Source organism: Cinclus cinclus, chromosome 13 (genome assembly GCF_963662255.1).
Source record: "Cinclus cinclus chromosome 13, bCinCin1.1, whole genome shotgun sequence".
NCBI classification, from domain to species: domain Eukaryota; kingdom Metazoa; phylum Chordata; class Aves; order Passeriformes; family Cinclidae; genus Cinclus; species Cinclus cinclus.
The window spans coordinates 7389883-7415304 of record NC_085058.1 but is presented as its reverse complement, the minus strand read 5'-3'; the positions used below and the strand labels follow the sequence as shown (position 1 = coordinate 7415304).

General features: G+C 38.5%; 1 protein-coding gene across 2 annotated transcripts in view; it reads right to left on the bottom strand.

The window, feature by feature from the left end:
- Window positions 1-25422, bottom strand: part of THSD4 (thrombospondin type 1 domain containing 4) — a 222314-nt gene that overhangs the window by 23691 nt on the left and 173201 nt on the right. For both annotated transcript variants that reach the window (XM_062501530.1, XM_062501531.1), the window contains one exon: window positions 252-427. In XM_062501530.1, coding sequence (XP_062357514.1) covers window positions 252-427 — 176 coding nt within the window. The remainder of the gene's footprint in view (window positions 1-251; window positions 428-25422) is intronic.

Below are 25422 nucleotides of genomic sequence, written 5' to 3'. Positions count from 1 at the left end.
TCTATTTTACTGAACAAGTTCAATTACTTTAACTGGATCAGTTAAGTCTGATAGAAACAGGCTTGATTTAGATTTCCTATGATCCAGAGCAAAATGGATACCCACAGCAAAGAAGTGTAAAATATCAAAACTAACATTTCAAAATTAAAGTAACAAAGAGTTGGTACTGAATGCCATTTTAGTGTTGCATATTAACAACAAACGGAACAATTTCTTTTCCATCAGGAAGAATAATTTAAATACTAACTCACATAGACATCAAGGACTTCATTTGTTGGCCCATCAGCTAAAAATGACTCCCCTGCGGTGCTGGAGATCTCATTGGGGCGTCTGTAAGTGAACATTGTCCCACCACCTTCGTACCTGCCCGGGCGATCGATGGCCCAGTTGCCATTGATGATGGAGCGTCCTGAGCGGCTCCGCAGCGCTGGAGGGGAGACACAAACACAAGGATTTGGTCAAAGGAAAGCACCTTCCCACACCGCTGCCCAGTCAGCTCCTCAGCTGCACAGAACACTCCCAGGTATTCCTGATGCCAGGGAACAAAGCTGGTGAAAAGGACAGTTGTATCAGTAGTTGTGGGGAAAAAAACTCAACAAACCAAACACAGATCAATCTTAGAAAACTGTTTCTCAAGACTTCGCATGTTTACGCTGTAGGAAAAGAAAGAAAAATCAAAGACAGCTTGGAAACCTTTTTCAACAGTTTCTCCCCGATGGCCACGTGACTCTCAGCCAGCCAGCAGCACACACAACACACACGGATGCCAAGGATGTGGTTTTCCTGTACTTTCTTCCTATTGCATGGACTATTTTATGGTTTAGGCAGAACAAAACACAGAGTCGTGCACAGAAAACCAGTGCATTACACAATGCAGAAAGACCAAACAAGGTAGGGGCACATGAGTACCCTGAGGTTGCCAAATGCTCCTGTTACTCTTCATGAAGCCCTTTGGCTAGTCCCTCCACTTCCTTTTCAGAACAAGATTTTTTTTTGTCAGAACATCTACAGGGTCCTGACCTATAACTTTTTGTCGTGTTCCCTGCCCAGTTGTTGTTATTGGGCAGGGGAAAGTTCCAAGGTTTGTGAGTGCTAGCCTTTCAGGTGCTGAGCTTCTCACAGAAACCTGTAGTTTCCAGCCGGCATAAAAAGAGCGGGAGAGCAGCTCAGACTTTTCCCACAGGCTTTATTATTGTCCGTGAAGGGGTCAGGCTACAGATCCAAAAATGGGGGATCACACGTGTACTTTTATAGGGTTTGGGGGGATCACAAATAAACCAATGAAAAACAGAGTTAACACATTTTGGCCAACTACATTATCTTTCTTTGTTTGGGACAACCAATTATAAAGAACCAAACCTAACCAATAATATTCTAAAAAGATAGGAAGAAGACCTTGCATTTTTCTAACATGAGTCATTCTAAACAAGTAGTTTTTCTTATCTCAAAGGAGATTCCAGGGGGCTGTCACAGGACTAATTGCAGAAGGATTCATATCCTCTACACTGACCTCGCAGCACTCCTTGGAGCACTAAGCATTCTGAAAATGCCAGCAGGATCTCTTGCACAAAAAAAAAGTGATTTGCAAATCAGATACTAGGTAGGGATTGATAAAATATGGATTCGGTATCCCACTGGGCAGTGCATTCACTTTGCTATTATGGGCAAGTCAGTGGTTTGGTGACACAGAAGCCTCTGTTCCTTGTCATTCCTACTTTCTTCATCTATGTGACCATAGTTTTCAGCCCTTAAGGTCAGAAACTCCTGCCACATATATGTGCATAATTTATGCAATACTACAGTTGCATTATCTAATAAATATGTGTGTGTGTGTGTGTGTATATATATATATATACACACACACACACAGACATTGTTTAAATACACAGGAACAGAACAACCTTTTCTCTAAAGGCTCTACTCAGATTTTCAATTTTATTACAAAAGAATTTGCTTGACAAAATCTAGTAACACCCTTGGCTGTATCTTGCTCGCCAATTTACCTTTTAAAATCCAAACAGAAGGTACAAGCTTTGAACTTAAAAAATTTAGGGTCAAGGACCCAGTTATTCCAGACACTGCTTCTTCTTTGCCCTGTCAACAATGATGATTTTCAGCTAAAATGCTTTCAACATTATACACAACCATTTATGCTACTACAAAAAACTTGCATGCATGGTCTAAATGATGGGAAATTAAATTTATGCCACTAATTCCAAAATAATACACATTAGAGATGAAACTTTTATTGTTTGTACATATTCCAGACATCTGAATTAACTTAACTAATCAAGAGAAGCAGTTTTTCTGCTTTGCTGCACGACTCGGAACAGAATGTCCCATGAGAAGGGACAGTGACACTCCCTTGTCTTGTTAGGTTGTAAAATTCAAAATCTCTTGACTTGGAGGGGCTGCTGCTGATTACTCAACTATTTATAATTCGCCTAATATTGGTGAAATATTTTTATGAAAGCAAAAATGTCAATTAATTTAATGGCTTTGGATCAGGACCCTGTAAATGCAATCACACATTTTTAACTTTTATTTTACTTAATGCTGCATGTTTATTTTCCCAACAGCTGCTATGCATCCACTTGCTTCCCATGTCTCATTTTCTGACATGCCAACAAAGCAATCTCTACACTGTGGACATTAGCTGAAAAATATTTTATATAATATCAGCCATGAAAATGGCTTCATCATTCCTCATGTTGTGCTGAGAGGAAAAATTACAAATACTCAAAACAAATACTCAAAAAATACTGCATACAGGTTAAATAGGAAATCGAGTCACATTATTTGCTTGCTATTTATACACTATTTACACTTTAATTCAAAGAACTACAGATTAAACACTTCTGCAAAATGCATTGGAGACTGATTTTGCATTGGTTTATTAATATGGAACACTTCCTTAACTTTACGAGCTGAGTATTTTTTCTTAGATTGATGCTAAACAAATAGGACAAATGAATCATCAAGAGCTCAAGAAAAAAAAAGCTGGCTAAGATTAAATTATTATTAATAATGAAGCTGTAGAAAGATGGCTGTCTGAAAAACTGAGTGTACATTAATTTTTAATTTCAAATCCATCATATGACAGATTTGAAAGAGGCCTCTCCATAAAAAGAGAAAATGTGCCTCTTTTATGATTTGATCACTCTGCATCCACCACCTCAACTCTGCCCCCTGAAGAATTTTTATGGTGCTAATATTTTTAGCCAAAGCATGAAAGATTATGACCAGCTTTACTATTAATTCCTCATGAGGAATTCCTCATACAGGCTGTAGCTCATTTAATCTATCTTTGATCTTGGAAATGGCTTTTAACTGAAACTGTGATGTTTACAATGGACTTCAATAATGTTTTGCACTAGTGATATGGAGTATTTCAGGATACAAATTCTGATTAACTTCTCCATATTAGCAGTTTGATACATATTTTAAGTGTCCTGCTGAATGACTCCCATTTTTATAACCATATCTGAAGAGAAATATTTTAAGTGTGGGTGTAGTACCTCACCGTTTTGCAGCACATTTTCACCCAAAATAGGCACAGTACCAATAATGAAATGAAACTTCTTAAATCTGGCAACAGCACTAATATGTAGAGTAATACAGTATATTTTTCTGTCCTAAGGCTTTTCTGTCTGGGAGAACAGTGTCCTAAGTCCTACTTAATTGCTTTACAAGCCATAATAAGGCTGCAGACAGACAGAATTGAAGTTCTTTCCACGTACATGAAGCGTCTCTCATTTGGTTCTGGCACCCACAGAGTGAAGCAGGAAGCAGTTCCTCTCTTTGCTGAAGTCAAGTGCAAATGTCTCACTGGTGATTTAATCCAGGGAACCTTGACAAGCTGCAGATGCACTCAAGGTGCAAGTCAAAGATTGAAAAGACATCATAAATGGTCTTTGATAGAGATCCTCAACAAAGGCACCTTGAACAGGTGAGAGGGTGAGGTGGATGGGGCTCTCAGGGTGCATTTGCTTTGCAGCTACCAATCCAAAACCAAAGCATCTAAAAGGCAAAGTGCAGCAACTACCTTATTTTTATACTTTAAGCACAATTTTTACTTGACATATCATATTTGAAGCATTTTCTTTGTATTTTAACAAGCTTTTAAAGATTTAATCCTGTTGCTGTTTAAGTTGAATTCAAGTGCAAGAATGTCTTGGCCATACTGGCTTTTCTATAGAAACAACACTTTCCCAGCACCTTTAAAGAAAGGTACAGCTGCAGTAAATAAATCAGACTACATCTGAGTAACCACTTTGATGAACGAAGTATTCAACTTCTCCTGTTTATCTTTCCTGTATAAAAACACATTATATGGAGCTTTGAGAGACAAATCTAAAATATTCACATACTGCAATATAAAAATCAGTGCAGAGTGGTGCATCTTATATGGTTAAACCCAACAGACAGCCTTTGGTGACAGCTCCTGTGGGTAAGTCAGTTGGCTTCGTGGTACAAACCATAATGTAACAGGAATAGAACAGGAAGGGAAACTTGAAAGGGAGAGGCTTGTTGGAAATGTCCAGAAAGTGGAAAAGTCCAGCAAATGCACCGAGGTGGCCTTTAACTCTGGGCAGCAATACCTACAGCCTGCTGACCAGCTGCCACACCAGTGCAACTCCTGAAACCAGTGGCTACTTCTGAATGCACACAGACTGCAAAACTTTCTTCTCCAAAAGGACTTGAAGACAACCTCAGACATTAAAAAAACTCCAAAAAACTATTCAGCGTCACAAAACATAGTATGCCTTCACACCTGTCAGTCTTGCAGGATGGAATACACAATTCCTGTTAGGTCACTAGAGAGGGAGCACATGGACCACAGTTGAGACATACTCTAAGTCACAGCACACAGCTTGTAGGTTATTTTAAAGTACCCCTGCATAACGAGGAAAAAAAAAGCCAAATTCCTAGAAACTCAATAATAAATAGTTTTAAAATAATGAAATATTCATTAGTTCAAATGCATTCTCTGAAAAAAAACCTCCTTTCCAGAAGCACAGATATTTGCTGATTATTAGAACACTTTAGTTACAGAATATTCAGGAGAAATTTGGCACACTTCTCATGAACTGAATTATCTATTATTTGCCTCTGAATTTTTCAATTCAAACTACTATTGAGGTCATGGCAATGATCCCACACGACTCTGATCTTAATTCAAGAAATATGAGTAGGGCTAAGATCTCATGATCAGCAAGAGTCACACGATTTTAACAATCTAATCCTACAAACCCCTTATTTCAGAGCCAACAGAGGATATTAGAAAATGGTCAGCAGTTCACTTATTGGCCTTAAATTAGGATCACATTGTATAAACCAAAACCCAGTGTCTCTGCAGGTTGGACACCTTTACCTCTTGCACTATATTTAGTTTCTTCAGTGGCAATCAAGACATGTTAAGGGTACAGATCTGTAACAAAAGTGGGGTATCTTCTTACTCTGCATAGCTGAGGCAAAGTGTTCATGAACTGCCAACCATTTTGGAAGTTCAGTGCCATTAGTGGTCACTTTAACTGTGTCAGAAGGACATGGACCAGAGAGTGGGACTCTCCACTAAGAAATGCTCTATGACCTTACATAATCCTAATGCAAAACAGCATTTTCTAACACAAACTGTAAGACAAAACCCCCTGTGTATGCCTCCACTATTCCTCAATCCAGGAAGGACCAGAAACAAACATAACAAAAGCATAATACATCTTGGAGTATGTTTCTAAGATCCTGAAACCAGGAGTAAATTGGATCCTGTGGTATTTCCAATTCTTTTTCAAAGTCTAGGAATCAGAACTTCTTGCACAAGGATTCAAATTTCAGGGACTTATTCATGTACAGATCTGCAAAGCACCTGAAATTTTGGTTGTCCATTTTTCTATACAACTACACCACAGTACAGATTCCTATCCTTACAAATCTTACTCGTGTTTTCACCTAGAAGAAACTTAAACATCTGCTTTTTAGAAATCCAATAAATATCTTTGCTTACAGCTTTGAATAGCTTAGACGTACACATTTTGTAAAGATACTCTTGCATTTATCCATGAACTGAGAAGTTGTCAGAACATTGTTAATTAAATACGACACATAATATTTAGTGCTAGCATTAGCATTCAAGCAATTGCTTAAATATTTTTATAGGAGGCACTAGATAAAAGTACCAGATTCCCAACATTATTACAAGGAAATGATAATTCAAGTATACTATTATTTCCAAGGAAAGGTTTGCACAGTTTTCTTTCTTATCTAAAATATTAACAGTAGAACTTCAGGTCAACAGCATAATTGTGCTCAGCAAGTTATGTAGATATTCTCCTTAGGGAGCTATCATATAAAAGAAATCCTACTTCAAAGGGGAATACATTTGAAACAGTGAATTCCATTATACCAGTTTTGCCAAGTTTGTCCTAAGGTCCCACTTTGGTAAGTTTTATCCCTCCACCATGACAGTGTCAAAAAAAAAGCAAGTGCAAGAGATTCCTATTCTGTTGCCTTAGGTCTAATTTAGTGTTGTTTCAGTTTTGAGAAGGCAGGCATCTTCTGGGTGCATTTCCTAATGATTATGAGAACAGCAAATCCCACTATCACTTTTAAAAGATGCCTGATTTTAATTTTCGGGGTTTTTTGTGTTGTTTTTTTTTTAACTTGTAAAAAGAAAATACTATTTATTTGCTTAAACATAATGGTTTGCAGTTAATCACTGCAAACAGAAATGCTCCTTTTCTGCACTGCAGCAAACAGCTATTTTTCATTTTGGGAGAATCCACTGAACTATTGCTTCCCCAATTCCCTCAGAGAGAAGCTTCCACTTCTCTCAGTTGTGCCTGTACCTTCTTGTGCTTGACTCCAAAAGCCCTGTTGATGCATCAGCTCAAGGAAAATGCTGGGGCAGCAAAGCAGAACAGACAATTAACTACTGTTGCAAATAAGTATTATAGGCTTTGAAAAAAAAGCCAGATTTGTCCTCTAGCTATACAATCTGTTCAGGCCTGGACACTACAGCAGGTTTGAAGTCTCAATGGCTTCACTAAAATCTCCAAAGAGCAATTTGCATGTTACTGAATCTTGAGCTTCTAGCAGGAGAGGATGCAGGATTTCCCCATGTTTTTTAGCAGTCTTCCCTGATAGGTATTAGTAACAGCCAATGGAACAAAATCACTTTAGCTAGTCTAGCCTTCCTCTTCTGTCTTTTTGGTGAGATGAGATGCAAAATGCAAGAAGCCCCTTCTGTGACTATGGCATTCTCACACTGAGACTTCTAAGACTTCTGAGACTTTGGCACATGAGGTACTGCAAGATACACACACAGATATGGGACCTGACGTTTGCAAAATATGATCATATTGCATTTATTGTGCTTCAGCATGGCTGCTGCTCTCCCCTCATTCCCAGTGGGAAGCAGTGTGCAACACAGACCTTTGGAAAACCCATATAAACAGGAGTGCTACTCAAGCAGATAATGCTCTGCATCCTATTGCCCAACTGCTACACTAAGACTGTAAACCTATGTCTGTGTACAGCCTGGAGCTTTGGAAATAGGGAGCTCATTAAGCAGATTTGATGATGCAAGTAAAAACATTCACTAAAAGCAGAAATTTCAGCATTTTTTAATTCTTGCACTGCAAGGCATAAGCACTCCTTATGAACTTCATCTTGGGTTGCATTTTCAGTTTTCTTCTTATTACTGTTTCCCTTCTTTAAAATTGCTGTAATAAAATGCCTTTTCCCATTTTTCAAGCAGGTGCTCTTGAGAGACTGATGATTTTTAGCATTAATATTTTTAAGTACAAAACTAAAAACACTTACATGATTCCCACGCTTTCCATGGGGAATAAGTTATGCCAAGGCAATAATTTTGAATGTTGAGATATGGCTGTAAATAGCAGAGAATCAGGGAATACTAAAGAGTTAAGAGTATGCTTACCCAGATCACAGAATTATTTTCTAAAAGCATTTACCGGAGGCCATACTAACATTTACCAGCAAAGCAAATGAAGGAATAAGAGGGAACAACAGAGATGAAGCCCATCTTTAGGCTAGTGCTGTGCTTATGAGGTCTCTAGCACAAAAAAAACCCCTGCCTAGGCCTCTATAGCATGACGGGCTTTATGAAAATCAGAGAAGTGTGAAGGCATTAATGCTCTATGCTGTTCATGACATATGCAAATATTGGCATCTCAATAATCACCACAAATAAATATGCAACAACCCAGTTCTCCACCAAGGGTGTTTCAATTCCTACTTTGTGACAAAGTATGGGCTGCAGTGAGTAAAGAAGTCCTGTTAGAAATGACATCACTCCTGAACAGTTCCTGTGTTTTATGAGTTGACTATTACAGCCCCCTATAATGGGGGGAAGTACAAGACAAGCTATCAGAAGGCCAGCACAATGTTTGTTGAAGGTTAAGAATCACTCCAACAAAAACTGAAAATGAGCAGATTCCATTATTCTGCAAATGACCTAACCTAATAGGACTTACACAATTAATGCACAAACAGACAGTGCATGATAAGAATGACGAACTTTCCATTTATTTTTGGTTAGCCATTCTCTATAGTAATATACCTTAAGTGCATTTTATTAAGTACTATTAAAATAATCTATAAAAACCTCTCTCTCTTCTAACTTGAACAAAAATTTCCATTGAGTTGAAGGGGTAGCAGTGGTTGACTAAATTCCCAATTCCACTCAAGTTTATGTAAATTTTCTGCTGTTTAGTTGTATGTAATTTTACCATTGTCCTGAAAATACTGAAGAGGAAGGACAGAAGGGCTGACACAAAAGTAGACTGAGAGGAATTAAATATGAAGAGAAGGACAACACTAAACCCCAGAAAACCAGAGTAAGAATCATACATCTCTTGTATGTGTAGCTACACTAAATTCATAGCCCACTGCATATCTACTATTTTCTTTTGGGAAGTGCAGCACCTCAAAGGGAACTCCTATGGTTCAGAAGGCTCTAGAACTTAATCAGTAGAATCTAACTCAAACTGTGGCCTTTTTAAAATATAGAAATTCAAGATCCTTTTTCCCATTCTTACTTACACATCCGTAATTTCTTTCTGTAAAGAAGACAGGACATAACTGAGGTTACAGTTTCTAAGTGGCAGTCTCAGAACTTGAGCTCTTATAGGGCATAATCAGAATTTTTGTCTAAGCCCAGTGAAAAAGCAGGGCTTGAATTCTTAGCAACATACTTCCTTTCCTACCTCAGTAACATCAGGAAATACTCTCCACTAGCAGTAGCTATAAATCATGGATTTAGAAATAACAAACAGCATTCAGGACTGGTAGTCTCCAACAGGGATACATTTCCAATGTAACATGTGATATTTTAGCCATGCAGCTCCATCTGAACCTGCAGATGACAGTATTTGTATTAGCTTCATAATTTCAGTTAGAATCTGATTCCTGTATTTCAGGAGTTGATGGGACTGGCTGGTAATGGCTCTGAACATGATAGCTGAGCCCTCTGGCACAGTTCAGCTGCACATTACTAAACCCAGCACAGAAACTCAACACACATTTGGCAAAAGTCATTTGGGTAGATAAATGCAATTGAAGTATCTTCTAATCTAGACACTATTTCAGTCAGAAGGGCCAGACTAGTGAAATGCACATGTGTAGATACCTCACTCTCCAGCTGGCATAACAAAAAGTGTTTTGTATGTCCTTGCATTCCTGACAACTGCCAAGAACTGGAATAATTGTATGACAGCTAAACTAAACCAGCAGATTGTGACATCTCTGCTGAAAAGAGCACTCTATCTCACAAGAAATAAAAGCTGAAGTAGAAACTGCTTCTTTTGTTTGCTAAATAGCTTTTGTTCCTTGCTATGAGAAATTGGAGCTAATGAATACTTCTAATATGTTTTGAATTTCAAGTGGAATTTCTCAAGAATTCTAGATGCTCTGTGTGGTAAAGTTAAACAGTGTAACTCAAAACACAGAGACTGTGAGCTGCAAAGCACTGCTGGGTCCCCTAGCTTGGCCATCAGCTGCTCTTGGCCCAGTGTCTGATAGTGCTGCTCTCTGGAGGGCTTTCAGACCCCATGACTGCTTTCAGGCTGGGCTGACACAGACGCTGCAGTCCAGGTACATTCAGGTTTGAGTGAGTGTTGACAGCAGCATGGAGGAGAGATGTGAAATGGTTTTCCTGTCCTGGCAGCGGGGTGCACCAGAGCCCACAGTGTCTGTGGGGCCAGGAAGTCACTGGCCCAGCAGTGCAGGCAAACCTTGGACTAGGACACAGGGGAGAGCAGGGCAGGGCCACAGAGACTCAAGAGCAAACAGGGACCAGACTATGGGTGAGAAAAGATGGGCTTTGATCAGTTTAGCGGCCTTTAGGGTAAGGATACAGCTGCTTTGATTAATTCAGTGCCCATTACAGCAAGGAAACAGGCCACAGACTAAAGCAGACAGACTGCCCATGTCCAGCCCTGAAAAAAATCATCCAATTCTTCACTCATTCTCTCTTTCAATAGAAGTTGACAACAGCACATAAACCTTAAGTCTTTCACTTAAAACAACAATCATTTATTACAGATCCTCTGGAGTATCTGGCTCCTAGTGAAGAAAAATGACATAAACAGTTGTGAGAGGCTGTCTCCATTTGCCTGAGTACACTGCCAGAGAGGAAATCTGGCACAATAAGCTGGGTAGTCAGAGGAAAGCTGGAAATACAGCACTGGTATCACTTTCTCAGGCATTACCTTCTGGCTATGAAGACTTGGGGCAGTATCACTCATGTATTTGTTTGTCAGTCCACACAGTTAAACATAAAAAAGATGTTCTGGGGTGGAACTCATTTGATATTTATTTGACAAAGCCATCAAACCATGTGAAACACACAACTGATACCTGGAGGTAAGCCCAGAAATCATCACATTCTATTGATGACTTTTATAGCTCCAAAACCAACAAAGAATATGACTGGAATATTTCACAAAAAGTAACACAGGATCATTCCAAATACACAGAGCACTTCAGATTATCATATCTTATTCTACTGCTGTTCTTTATCCCCAAGCTACCTACTAAGCTAACGAAAAGACGTTCTCTGATCAAACTATTCACAGAAACACAGGAAAAATCATGGTTTTGCAAGTTATGAGTCTAACCTGAGATCATCAGATAAGTCCAGCTAATTAATGGCAGTATTTTGTCCGCAGCACAGATGAAACAGTGTGGTCCAGATTCCAAACACACAACAGAAGAAAATGAGTTAAGTATAACTAGTACAAGCTACGTAATTATTCTGCCATCAGGAGCTGAATTTAATGTGGGAAATGTATGTGGGAAAAAATACATTAATGAAAAGGAAGTTGCTCTTCTTTTAGCACCAAGTAACTTATTTTCTTCACCCTCACAGTGTGCAAGCAGATCACTTGCAAAGAGAGCTGCAGACAGTTGCTCCTAATTCTCAAGTTTGATCTTCTAGACCTTCTGCATCAGTCCCACAGGTCTCCCGATAAAATACACGGTACAGGGATTGTTATATACATTGGTCTCAAACTATGAAACATGACTGAAATTAATTCATCATTCTGAACATTAAATATTCTACATTTCAAAAGGAAGTTTCTAATATCTCCTTTACAATTCCACCTGAGAAAAAAAAAATCATCATTTTTTTGTCTTTGATTAAGTCTTATTAAAGTTTGATAAGCTGTATCTTTCCCTTTAATAGACTATCTCCAGTACCACATTTTCAGAACCATATAAAGTGATTAGTTACAGCCTTAATTTTTGCTTAAATCAAAATTCATATAATCCATAATCTATTTCTTCTGCATTTGAGACAGCATTTTTCACACTGTTTACATTAGTAGTGAATTATATTTTTTGTAAAAGTACATCCAGCACACATAGTTTCATGCTCAGCTGGGAACATTTTTTCCACAATTGAGATAAATAAGCAAGTCTTTTTATGGATGCTGTCTATCAGTGAACAGCTTTTTAAATATCTACCCTCCCAAAAGTAATTTAAACTGGTTTCCTGTTATAAACACAAACTAAACAATTACTGCAATGTAACAGGTTACACGTATCTAGGAAATACTTGATGCTACTGAATGATAGCACAGATTCTTAACCAGTGGCACAAAGTCTTCAACTTTACATGATCTATTTCAATACAACTCAAAGCAAAACTAGGGGTTTTATCAGGGAGAGGGTAAATAGAAAGAAATCCACCTTTTTAATCAAGATTTCTGTGGACTAGACCATAATGACTGCCATAAGTTCAAGTGGGTACGCTCACAGGCCACTGCCAAGTCACAAATCAAAGCCCTGACGTTTCTATGCACATTGTCACAGCTACAGCTGGTCTGTAGCTGCACTGACAAAATTGCACTGACAGACCCCAGCTCAACCAGCCCAGTTCTAGAGAACAGAAGTGACTAAGTCCCCAGGTAAGACAGGGACAGGTGAGATTTGAACTCAAACAGGACCCCAGGTAAGACTGGGACAGGTGAGATTTGAAGTTAAACAGGACCCCAGGTAATCCCATTCAATCCTGAATGCAGACACATCATTGGCCAGGGAGCTGGGCAGTGTTAAGACCTGACTGATCAGGTGTGTAAGAGTGGCAATTTTGAAGCCCCAGTAAAAGAGGGCAACCATCAATAATTCTTGGCTGCTGTCTCATGAACTCCGTGTGTTCAGTCGTGTGTCTGTCTCCAAAACTGTGACAGTATTCCAGTGACAGGGCCTCAGAGAGCCCCTCCCACAGCCTAACACATGAACAGGGCAGGCTGCCCCTCCTTGGGTGGCTCAGCTGTGTATCTGCACATCCTGGGATGCTGTGGGAAAGTCCATGGCTTGGGAGAAGCTGCTTTGCTGCACTGTAGTATCTGCTGAACAACTGTGCGTGGCCTTTGCTTGACTGCAGCTGTTAAACTGGAAGCACATACTGCAGTCTCCACTTCACCTCTTATTCCTGACTAAGGAAACACTGAAATGGTCTCACTGCTGACCAAAGAACCAAGAAAAGCTTTAAGAAAGAAGTAAGTCAAAGAGAGTTAACTGTATAAACTTCAGAGAGGTTTTGGGATCCTTTAGAGGTTAGACATGTGGAATGCAACTGGTTTGTGCACAGCACAGCAGGCTGGGAATAACTGCCAAGGCTTGCAGAGCTTGGGCAGCCATTATATAATATAAAGCAACTGAACTGCAGATACAGTCACTCAATAAAGTTACTGAGTCACCTATATTTGAAAAAAATCGTAAGGTAAGTTTGAACAAATTAACTGAACCAAAAACGTGTATCAGAGACTATTATTACCAATCCAAGTAATCAGCAAACACAGCAGACCACAGATTTCTTCAAGAGCTCTTCTCTCATCTCTTAGGCTCATTTCTGCCTACACTGAATAGGAAGATGCCACAAACCTGACAGAGTGAAGGTAACACTGCTCATTTAAATTGGCAGATTGAAATGCTACACATAGTTTAGTATGGTATTTATCAGTCTTCTTTTAATCAATCAGTGTTTCAATGTTTCCATGTTCCCAATCCATTGCATTAAAAACTATTTTACCTCCAAATTAAACATCATGCTTGCATTATTTTAAAGCATCATAAATCTTAAGGAAATTATCTGACCATGAAGTGACAATGTGAACTAGATACTAAAGGTTTTTCTGGACTATACTGATGTGCATATATTCCAAGCCCAGTGAGTTTCAACACTGCACATTTTTTCATTTATAATCCTATCAAAAATCCACACTTCAGCAAGAACAGCATTTCCTGATTAACTTCAGTGAAGACAGAAACAAGCCCTACCCTAAATACCAAAATACACATTGGTTCCCTTTACTTACTGTCACATACAGTTTAGGATAATGGTCTTTTGAGAGAGAAAGGAATTTTTAGTAATCCAGTGGAGAGATAAAATACTTTCCATTTCCATACTAGGTTATATCCACAAATACAAATATCTTTATTTTGTTTTGCTTTTCTTCTCCATTAATTTAATGTGTCTTTCTCTTGACTCTCATAAAATCTATTCCATCTGTTGCCACGTGCATCTTCATTTTAGGTAATACTCTCATTATGATGACTAGCTTTTAAAGCTCTTTATTTCCATTAGGTCTTACTATACACTGCTTTACTTCCCAAGCAAGGAGCCAGGCCCTTCAGCTGGCCTGTGGCAGCCCAGGCCCAAAGGAAATCAATGGCACCATTGTAATTTGGGAGCTGCACAGGATCTGTCCCTGCTTGTTAAACAGCAGCTTTTTTACATCCACAAGCACAAAGGCATAAAAGCCTGCTGAAAGTTCAAAAGCAGTTTCAATTTTTGTGACCTGCTTTTCAAATATTTTTAAAATGATTTGTGTAGTTAAAAAACCCCCACATTTTATCCAGTTAGGTTGCAGAAGCATTTAGTACAGCTCACTGCAGAAGGAGTGCTTGATGGGCATTTCCAGGCTGCTCCTTACCCTTCTCACAGGATTATGAGAATCTAATTAATTGTCAGAAAAACACTTTCACAATAATAAGCACTTTCTGTGATGATTTTCTCAAAGAACCCAGGAGCTTTTGTTTCAGAAGTCAGATTCTGGATGGAGGCATGAAATACAAACCCATACACTGCTGGAATTCAGTACAAAACACCACTGATAGAAGGGCAGAGTTGCACAGCAAGTTTTAGTCACTGCTCCCACTTTCCCTCTGGAACTACTCACCATGCTGAATGGATTTTATGCCCTAAACAGCTACACTGCTATTTATGATTAATTTTAAGAGGCAGTGTCTGAAATACTTCTGGAGTATCTTAATGTTCTACTGAAGTCTGGGAACCTTTCAAAGACTGAGAGACCTGGGCAGCTCTGCTTCTGCTCATGGGCACTGTGAATGCTAAACCATGCAGGAGATGAAAGCTCAGGCCTGTTGCTGCGTTATCTTGTAAGATCATTTCTAGTCCATGGGTATGGACTCTGTGAAAGTCAGATCATCATGTCAGCTAAGAGGTTCTAAATAAACATTTAATTCCATTCCATCATTTCTGCTGGGGATGCCAACAAGCAGCACCTTTGGGAGCGCCTCACTTTCATCTCTCATTTGAAACCCAGTGCTTCGTAAAAGCTGACTATAATTTATTGGATGTGCAACATGCCAAAACAGAACCTGGACTTCAGTAACTCAGACCAATAATACACACTACTACTAACACTAAACATTTTCTTGAAAAACCTTGCTTATACAGCGTGTTTTAAAGGTTTTAAGCTGCCAGAGTCAGCACTCAGGCAGATGTAGTGAATTCCACTACTGCATTATTCTGCACAATTAGTGTGAGAAGTTCCACCCTTGCAAGGGGTGGCACTGAACTGCCTTAGACAGAGAGCAGTACAAGAGGAAAGAACTGCAGGTCAGAAATTAAAGGCTTTTTTATGGTTTTCAAGGGAAGAAAGTCACAGGATGGTTGGTTTATACTGGAGAAGGGAAGAAAAAACCCAACTAGGTGATGCGGAGCAGAATCCAGTTCCTGATAAAAACAAAATCCACCAGGAACTTGACTCTACATAAACAATGCTGTACCAATGTTAAGACCAAAGTAACAGATGACTCACATATAAGCAGATGCCATGATCTGATCACATAAACTCATGGCTGAGTGTTAATTCATTCTACCTCTAAGACAGGATGAAAATTCAAACACAGTAAATTAAAATGACACAATTCGACCAAGTGAAAGAAAAACAGCATTAGTCCATTACTAATGGCACCAAGTTCATCAGGAAAATCTGCATCTCAGATGCATACACAAAATACACTAAGGAAACACTAAAAAATTTATACCAACACTGTGTAATCAAGTCTATGTTCTCTGTCACAGTAATGCTGTGCTCTAACGTGCAGCATTCTGAGGTTTAGATTTTCACACCTTATAATCTGATAGACAGCTTATTAACACTTTAATATTAAGCAGAGTTGAAGGTCTCTATCTTTCTGTATAGTATCCTCCCCAGCACCTACAGAATTAAGGCCACTGGAGATGCATACAACTAATTTAGAAGGTCAGCTGCATTCCAACATGCCTGATTTGGGTTAGACCACATAGGAATCCTATGCTAAGAACTTGGACTGACTCTGGTCATTCTTTATGTACAGCTAAATCACAGAACAAAATGAATTTTGACTTAAAATTTGTAAGAAAAGGAGAATATGCTTAAAACAAGTGATGAAGTTAAAAGACTGAAAAAAGCCTTCGTCAACTCACCACCAGGAAAGTGTCAATTTTCTATTGCTATATCTGCATTAGGGATACTGAAAGAAAACACAAATGCTTACACCCCACTCCACACGCCCTGCCTCTTTCTCCTCAACCTTTAGATATATTCCAAGGTAGGAATAAATGATTCTGTTTGACTTCACCTTTGCTTCAATAATTTATGCAGTGGAGATGCTAAAGACATAGCACAGATTTTTGCCATAAAGCAACACTCCTAAGGGCCACCATCAGGACAAACCAATTAAATGTTAACCTGAACATATTAATGGAATTTCCTATGTTCGTCTTTATAAATCATGCTATCTATAAGGTTCCTGGCAAAGTACTAAATTACAAACATGTGACACTTCTCCACAAACAAACAGAGCAGAGTAAAATTCTGTAATTTTCCTTTGTGGTTCTCCAAAATCTACACAACTGCTCAGAACTGAGCTCACACAAACAGGCATGGGGAAGGAATCCTCTGTTCATTCATAAAGCAGTGAGTCTTTGCTTAAAGTAATTCACAAACTTTGAAGTTTCAACACAAAATAGCTTTTCCTCTAATAAAGCTAACTGCTGGCAGAACAATAAACTAGGTCTGGTGCTCATTAGAACTCTATGAACAGTTTCAAAACAATCCACGAGCAACTCTTCTGAACTAGAGACTCAAAAGCTTCAGGGATGAATTATGATGTGCTATTTCTCGAGGCAAGGGTTAGAGGAAAAATCGATTTCTCACCATATCAACAGATAAAGTCAGAAGAAACCACAAGTTCCTAAGAGGATGTGTTTTTGCTTCAACAGACACGTGGGAGACTTCTCTTCAGAAATCTGCTTTGCTAACATGGAACAGGAAATTTTGATGCTGAAAAGTTACAATCTCTTGACACAAATTTAGGACTGCATCATGCTTTGCTCTTTTTTTTTTTCCTTTTAAATTGGCAGAAGACAACTGAAGAAAGGTGCTGTGTGTTCATAAATTTAAGCTCACACCAAATTTCCATGACTTGGCCTTTCCCTGAATTAATAGGCTTGGGGAAGGAAAGAAAAAGTATTTTGTAAAAACAATCAAACAATCTGAGGAACTATCATTCTGAATATAGAACAACCTCTTCTAGTTTTGCCAGACACTTCAAAAAATTCAATCCCTCCAGTCCTCTGCAATATGAGCACAGAAGAGAACAAAGAAGTGTTATGATAGAAATTCAACAGCAGACTTTCAATTCCACTTATTGAAGGATCCTTATTCTGCAGTCTGACTGAACATCAGCAGACACATTACACACTAAGGTGTTGTGGCCTTAGGTCCTCACAATAATTGTAATAATGAGGCCTCATTTCACCAATAAAAACACATCTCTTTTCCAAGTTTTCCAAAGCTCTGGTATGCCTTATCATTTAAATGTCCCCATGCTTGGTTAGAGACCTCTAACAGTTCTAGTCTTGCTCCTCCCTGAGGTTCACCTCCCGTGATTTCAGTGAAACTCCTGCACAGAATCCTTATCTGAAGTTACGTTCAGGTGTTGCTTGCTCAGGACCTGCAGAAGGTGTTACAGGTGTGGAGGAGCCCTCCTGCCATAGCAATCACACCAAGTGAGCGCGCGCTGCCTCGAGGCCACGTTCTTCTCTTCCATAGAAGAGCTGGAGTAGGGGAATGGAGTAAAGGTGATGGACTAAGGATTAACCCAAATAACAGCTGCAGCTGGACTGTTACACCCTTAAAAACCTTCCCTTGCACTTCATGGCTATCAGTGGTAAACAGATACTCAGTTGTTCAGTCTTGGGGTCTGTAAGCCATGTCTAGATTAGCCATGCTAGCTGGTAACCGTTGCCAGGTAGCTCATTAAAAACCAGCCATAATCTCACAGCAGACATTCACCTGATGCACATCTCTCAACACACTCCCAGCATTTTCAGAATTACAGTAATTTGGTATTCAAAAAATGGAGTTATGACCATGGGGCAACTATTGCTGCCATGGGTACAAATATGAAAGGGAGACTGGGTCTGTAGTTCTTCTAAGCACCCAAATTCTTCTGACACAAAGTGTTTGAAGTAATATTCAATAGAAAACAAAGACACTGGGCAAGCTAAGAAATAAAGGATAAAGTTTAATCTCCCTTGACTAACTTAATCATACAGTCTATAAATCAAGTTTTAAATCCCCATATATACTGTGTATTAGAAAAGACTTGGATTTCTTTTGGAATTTAATGCTGCAATATAAAAATATTCTCTACAGATGAAATCTCTTTATTGGATCCAACCATGAAGCCACTAATCATGTACAATTTCTACTGGGTGATTATTTTACTAAAAGAGATTTTGAAAAGGGTAAAACCCAAAAATGTTGAAACTGAGCAGTTCAAAGGGAAATAAGAAAAGGCATGGCAAAAAAAAGAAGTTTCTTTTACAGAATCGAAGATGTAAGAACACATTCTATCTGACTAGATCAAGGGATGCTTAAGGAACAAAGAAAGGTTTTTTGCACTCCAAAAAAGAATTTTGCCCAGAATAAAATAAGATTATAGAAACAAAGAATGCAGCACAGAAATATCTGTGACAATTAAAAACCAGGCTCTCAACCATTTTTTTCTTACGTTTTGTTGTGTAGCAGTTGAACAACTATTTCAATTAGTAACAATTTCTCCTCCTGGCATGAAAGGAAAAAATTGTTTCTTCATGAGATTTGGGAATTTGCCTACGGATAGTTTAGGAATTTGGACTGACTCTGGTCATTCGTTATGTACAGCTAAGTCACAGAATAAAATTTAATTTTGAATTAAAATTTGTAAGAAAAGGAGAATAGTATTGCATCAGACCAATGACTACACCTTGCTAACAACTTTATAAAGTAGTGTTTATTCCAGGTAAAATACAGTCATGCAATAGATTACATATGAAGGATTTTAATCAACTCCCAAACCTAAAAACTTCCAAAGAGTACATGACATTTCCAATACAGACCCATGTTGGCCTTTATAGGGACAAAGGGAAAATGGAGTAAAAGCAGAGATTCAGCTGCATTAGTTAAAGGAGAATTCATTTTACTGAGTATTGGCCAGTGCCATGAATGCATACACCAAAAGGTGCTCCATTAGCACCCACCGTTCAGACAGCTTACGTATTTTTACAGACCTTGAACTAACAATGTGTTGATATTCCAAACACTGTGCGCCCTTCAAATGAGTGTTTTCATGGAATCTGCTAGGTGATTTGGTCATCAGCTAGAAGACAAAAATAATCTAAAGCTTTCAGATCTAAAAAATTCCCATTAATTGGGTTCAGATTAATAAAAATGTTCAAACAGCCCATCTCTTCCATGTTTTAATGCATCTTCTTTGAAATTTTTGCATTCAAGTTCCTTGGTTCTGTAAGTAACAGGAAATAGAAGTCTAATCAAAACACTGTGAGAAAGGCTGAAATTAAAGATTCTGGGGTCTGACAAGAAGCAGGAAATACTGAAAATCTTGCTGAGTCAGTTTTCCAGAGGCTTCCATGACAAGGGGGTGTGCAAACTTCTATAAGCAACCAGACTGCTGGGTGTCTTACAGGTCAAACTGACCAAACAGCCTTTCTGAGTTTCCTCTTGCTATTTTGCATAATTCTATTTATCTCTTTCCCTGTCTTTCAAAGCAATCTTCTCCTATTTCACGAGAAGGAAAAAAACATTCATTTAATACAGAACTTTTGAAACAGACAGCTCAGTGGAACTCATTGCTGCTGGGTGCTGTTCAGATGATGTATTTGCAGGACAGATCATCAAAGCAACAGCAGGTTTCAGCTGCTGCTTTATTGTAGCAAGTGCTGTTTTTATGAGAACAATGCTTACAAACAAATGGTAAAAAAACCCACAATGATCTCTGTCATATGATGACATAACTAGGAAATGAAAATGTGATTTCTATGAGTTCCCAAACTGGTCACGATCACTGCCACCAATGAGCAAGGTACGAGCCAAAAAGCACAGCCAGCATCAGCAGCTGGAAAGAAACATTCATACTCATCTTTAAGATGCAGAGGATAAAGGCTAAGAAGCCCTTTACCTGGAAAAACAGCAACATGGAGAATTCTCCTGGAGATTCAGACTAGGTGGAATGTCATGAGCCTCCCAGGCAGGACACTTCTTGCTCAGCACCCCAGCTCAGGGCCATCCCTCAGACCTCCTTCCCTTGGCAAACCAGGAGAAACTCTGCAGCTCCTGAGTGAAAGCACTGATGGCAAGTGACCTGCAGAGAACTGTCTTGTATCAGTGGTGGAAGGCTGGGACACACAAGTTAACTCAGCCATCAAGGCTTAACCTGAGGCCAGAGGAAACAGTATTTCCCATCACCCAGAGGAGTAGCAAAGTCCAGCTTTTTGTTATTTTTTTTTTTTTAAGATCGGCCACTTAATATATAAAAAAGAATAAACTAGCTTTTGAGAAAATATTTCTTTTGTATGTTTTCAAAATGTGCCTGGAACCCTACAGACCACTACACAGAGAATTATATACCAGCTGGTTATTTAATAAAGTCAGAAGGGAAAAAGTCACCTTGGAATTTACTATAATAAGATAACTCTGCCAGAAACTCTAAATTGTAATTATTTAAGCAACAGCAGTAATTGAAAAAATATATGGTCAGCAAAGAATAATGTCCTGGATATATTCTGTTCCAACTACAGGTCATTACACTAGGTAAGACATGCTTGTGGCAACTTGAATTCAGTGGAGTTCAATTCATTAGGGTTGAATTTCATCCAAAGCCTTAACAGCTTTGAGGGTTCTAGTAAGTGATCATCCCAGCCAAGTAATGTTGGCTACAGTAAGATGAACATTTATTTAGTGAAAGAAACACTCTCTGCAGAAAATCAATTTGAAACTATTTTTAAGGACAATAGGACAATTGGAAGGATACAGAAGTATAAGCGAGTGTACAGGGAGAATTGGGCATCCTAATAACAAACTACAGGTGAGAAATGGTAGAAAGGGAGGGATTACACATCTCTATTTGTCTTGATATACTGTCTCCTATTAGCTTATAACTCTTTTGTATTAGAAGCAAACTTGTGTTGGTCTTAATTCTCCCTCGTAGGTTATCTATACATATATTATTCTCAGACACAGGAATACAATCACACAGAGCAAGATTCAAACTCAGGCTGATCAGAAACTTCTTGTCAGAATATGCTTCTAACACTCCTGTCATCTCCAGACATAAACCAGAGACTCCTCATACCTCTTCACCACTGCCTGGAATGCTTCACACAGAACATGGGAGCCAGACTGGCTATGGTAAAGGTAATTAGCACCATTTAATGCCACAGCAAGCTGCAGGCCCCACACATACTGAAACTGCAGTTTGCAGAGGAAGACCATGAAATTATTAAAAATCACAATATAAACCCATTTAGCCACAACCAACCAACCACAATACCACACTTTTCAGCTCAAGGAAATGCAACCTATTCAATTTCTCTGGCCAGCGTACCCAGTCTAAAAGAAAATCCTGAAGGGAATCTGTCAGCAATTAGTGCAATATTAAATCAAAGGCACTGAACTGGGTAGCCGCTAAAAAATGCATTTTTGTCTGATCAGATCCTGGGCTTCTGTGCATAAAATAACAGTCATGGAAAAGCACCTTCCTGGAAAAGTCAGCATTAGACACTTTGGTATGAGGGCTTTTTGAAATCTCTGCTGAGAAAGACAAGTCTCCTGGGAGACCTTTGTTGCTTTTGAATGAAGGCTTGGCCACACGGAGAGCAATTAATTAAAAACATGATTAATTCAGAGAATCAACATATCTATAACTAGCAATGCTAGCTAACTGAATCACATCTTCCCTGCTCATCAGCTCTCTTTTAAAAATGACAGTGAATTGAAATTTTTAAGGTGCCCTAAAATTTCTAAAGCATCCATTAATGGCTAATCTGGTAGAGTCAGAAAATACTTAACCAAATACAGAATCTGAAGAACTGAAGGACAAGACTGAGTGGAGACAAAGAGATAAGGTAAAAACCAATAACCAGGAGGTATCAATTTATATTGCCAGTTCCATGTTTTTATCAGAATGGTTGATTTGCAAACGTTTTCCAAACCCCCCAAGTTCTTCCTGCTCCTGTGTAGTATTTCCTGGCTCTCCAGTATTCAGAAAACAGGGACACAACAGCTTCACTAGGATACCTAATCATAAAAAGCATTTCTTAGGAACATTATTCAAAATGTTCTGCTTAAGTTTACACACTGATTGTAATTGCCTCTTCAGACATTACTAATTCACTCTGAAGTTTCCTTATGGTTTGAACTTGCTGTGTCTAACTTTAGTTTATTTAAGAAGTGATTCCTGAAATTTTTCCTCCACAGTTTGCAGCACACTGTTGGCTGTACTAAGAAATATCTTTGTTTTTTAACTCCAGCAGAGAGCAGTCCAGAGTACAAAGGACAAAAGGTAAAAAAAAATAGTTATTCTTATCCAGATATTGCAATGACATTTGTTTTTAAGAATGCATTCAGGAAGCCACAGATGCAAGAGAGAGACTGCAACTCTAATGCACAGACACATACAGGGATGAACCCAATGATTAATACAATGTTCAAGTCCTTGGGAAAGTCTCAAGTCCATCACAATAAGCATACATAATATCACAGCTTTGGGTTACTCCATCAACTCAAATGACAAATTGCAGGCTTTGGTTTTGAACAGAAATGTAAGAATTACCTGACAGTTCTCATGCAGTGGAAGAGCCACTGAGCCTGAGGCACACTAAAGCACTGGAACAGAAGTTTATTATAAGCAGATCCCTTGTATGAAGTTCATTCCAACACCTGAAAATTCCAACATGCATCCTCTCCTCCATACTACTATATTAATTGCAGCTTTTTTGCACAGAAACACTTGATGCTGTGTAAAAATTAAAATTTAAAAAATCATTAACAGCAATTTAAAATGTGTATTTTGAAGTATGTAAGTTGATTTAATAAGCACCACATGAAGGAAATCAACGAGTATATGCTATAAAGCTCTGCACATCATCACAGCAGTGCCTCTAGCAATGTTTATCCTCTAAATTCCTGCCAGTATTCTAATCTAAAACCTTTATTTGCTGTAATTCTGAATCCCTAAAGTGATTTCTATATGTTTTTTTAAGTTCAAGAGTTGCTAACAATCTTTCATCATGAGATGTACTGTTTGAATATTATCTGCTACAGGGAATACTGAATAAAAATGGTTTTCAGAGCACCTTTTCACAGCCCCATTAGTATCAGGCCCTGTTGTTTTCATAACAAAAAATTCCTTAAAACCATATTCATGTTCAGGCACACCAATATTCACAAGAATGCTATTAATATCCCTTGGAGTTTTGTTTAAAAAATATTAATCTGCAACTTTTGTTTTAATCATAAATTGTGTATACTGGCATGTGCTAATAGAAGATGCTAGAAATAGCAGAGTATCATTTTACAGAAAGCAGGGAAAATGGATTAGATCCAAAAGATGTCTCTATCTCATTTAGTGGCTGAAATTACTTAACTCCATGAAAAACAAAACTGAAATACATAATATATTCCCTGAAGGAACTGTAATGAGCTTTACAATTAGCAGTGAAATAAATTCACTACGAAGCAAACATTTTTGTAGCAAATAGCATTCAGGTAAGAAACAAAATGTTGGGAGACTTGCCCACACTGGGAATTATCTACCTTGCCCTGAGCAGGGCACTTCAGAAGCCTGCAGACTTGGGATGGCAGGCAGTGTGTCTGGTACCTGTTCCTGGACTCTATCCCAAACACACAACTCCACACTCAGACAGCTGCTCCACAAACAAAGTGTCCCTCGAGTCACAGACATTACCAGATCATCTCATTAAAGTTCATTATACAGTGCATGTCAAAACTAACGCATTTTCAAGCACTGTATCTTTCAATTCTGTATTAAGCTAAATTTTAACTTGAACAACACCTGAACTGACACCTCCTTCCCAGCAGACTGCCTTGCTGTTGAGGCTATGGATATGGATATGGATATGGATATGGATAGCAAACAGCTTCTTTTAATTAGGTCCTCCAGACACAGTATGCAAAAAAAGCACATTCCAAATATTCATTTCAGATCTATGTTATCTGGCTTTAAATTCTGCCATTATCTCAAATCCCAATCCCAAAAATACAGAGGTATTTATACTCCAACCCACATGTTCTGCAGCACAAGCCCTGTAACATACTGGTCCCACTGAAGGTACCATGGCCCTACTTAATTCAGTGGCAAGTTTCCCATGTCATTGTATGAAAACTGTCCAGCTGATGATTACCAGTGGGATAAAAAGTATGTCTTTGTCTCTAGCATGTGACAGAATTGCTTTGCCAATGGAAACGTCTGTCTAAGGTCAGCAGTTCTGTTACATATGCAGCAGGAAGAAAATACTGCTGAAAACTACTTTGAGAAGTCATTCTGTCATAGCTCAGGGCTGTACAGTCTATAGCCTCTACACTTTATAGTTGGTAATGCATAGCTTTTTCTCCTAACTGTAAAAAAATACTAGAGTAAATAAACAGACTGATGAATACATCATTAATAGTTATGAATAGCTATTATATAGCACTCCAAAACTGGACTGTTTTCTTTCCCAACAAATACACATCAGAAAAACAGCATGAGATGTTTTCTGGGGAATTTCAGATACACCTCATGGCTCTATTAGAGTCAGTCTGTTTTAGCTCACTAAGACACACAAGTTAATGTTGCAGCCCATTCTTGAATGGACTGCTAAAATATTTACCTTTATCACATTGACACTCTTCCTACAGTAAAGATCTACAAGAAATGGAAAGTCCAAAAGGAATTGGAATACTTGGGCAGGGTGAGAAGAAAATACTCTATTTGTGCTGTATGAAATTCAATTCATTCCAAACTGGGATTTTATGAAAAGTTAATTACAAAGTTCCATCAACCAAACAGCCCATCTCCTTTAATCTGCACATTCTGACTACCCAGATAACATTCCAGAAACACTTTAAAGCTTTATATACCACTGTCATGCTTTCTCTTTTTAACAGAAGTTTATTGTTTTCAAGTGGCAAGAACTTAAAAATTTTGTTCTGGACTCACTCCAGCTTGTGTGCAAAAGCCAAAAATGCAGTCCTCAAAATGAGCAAACCTCAGTAAGCTGAATCATATTCAGCAGAAACATTAGAACTGTACTTGTTA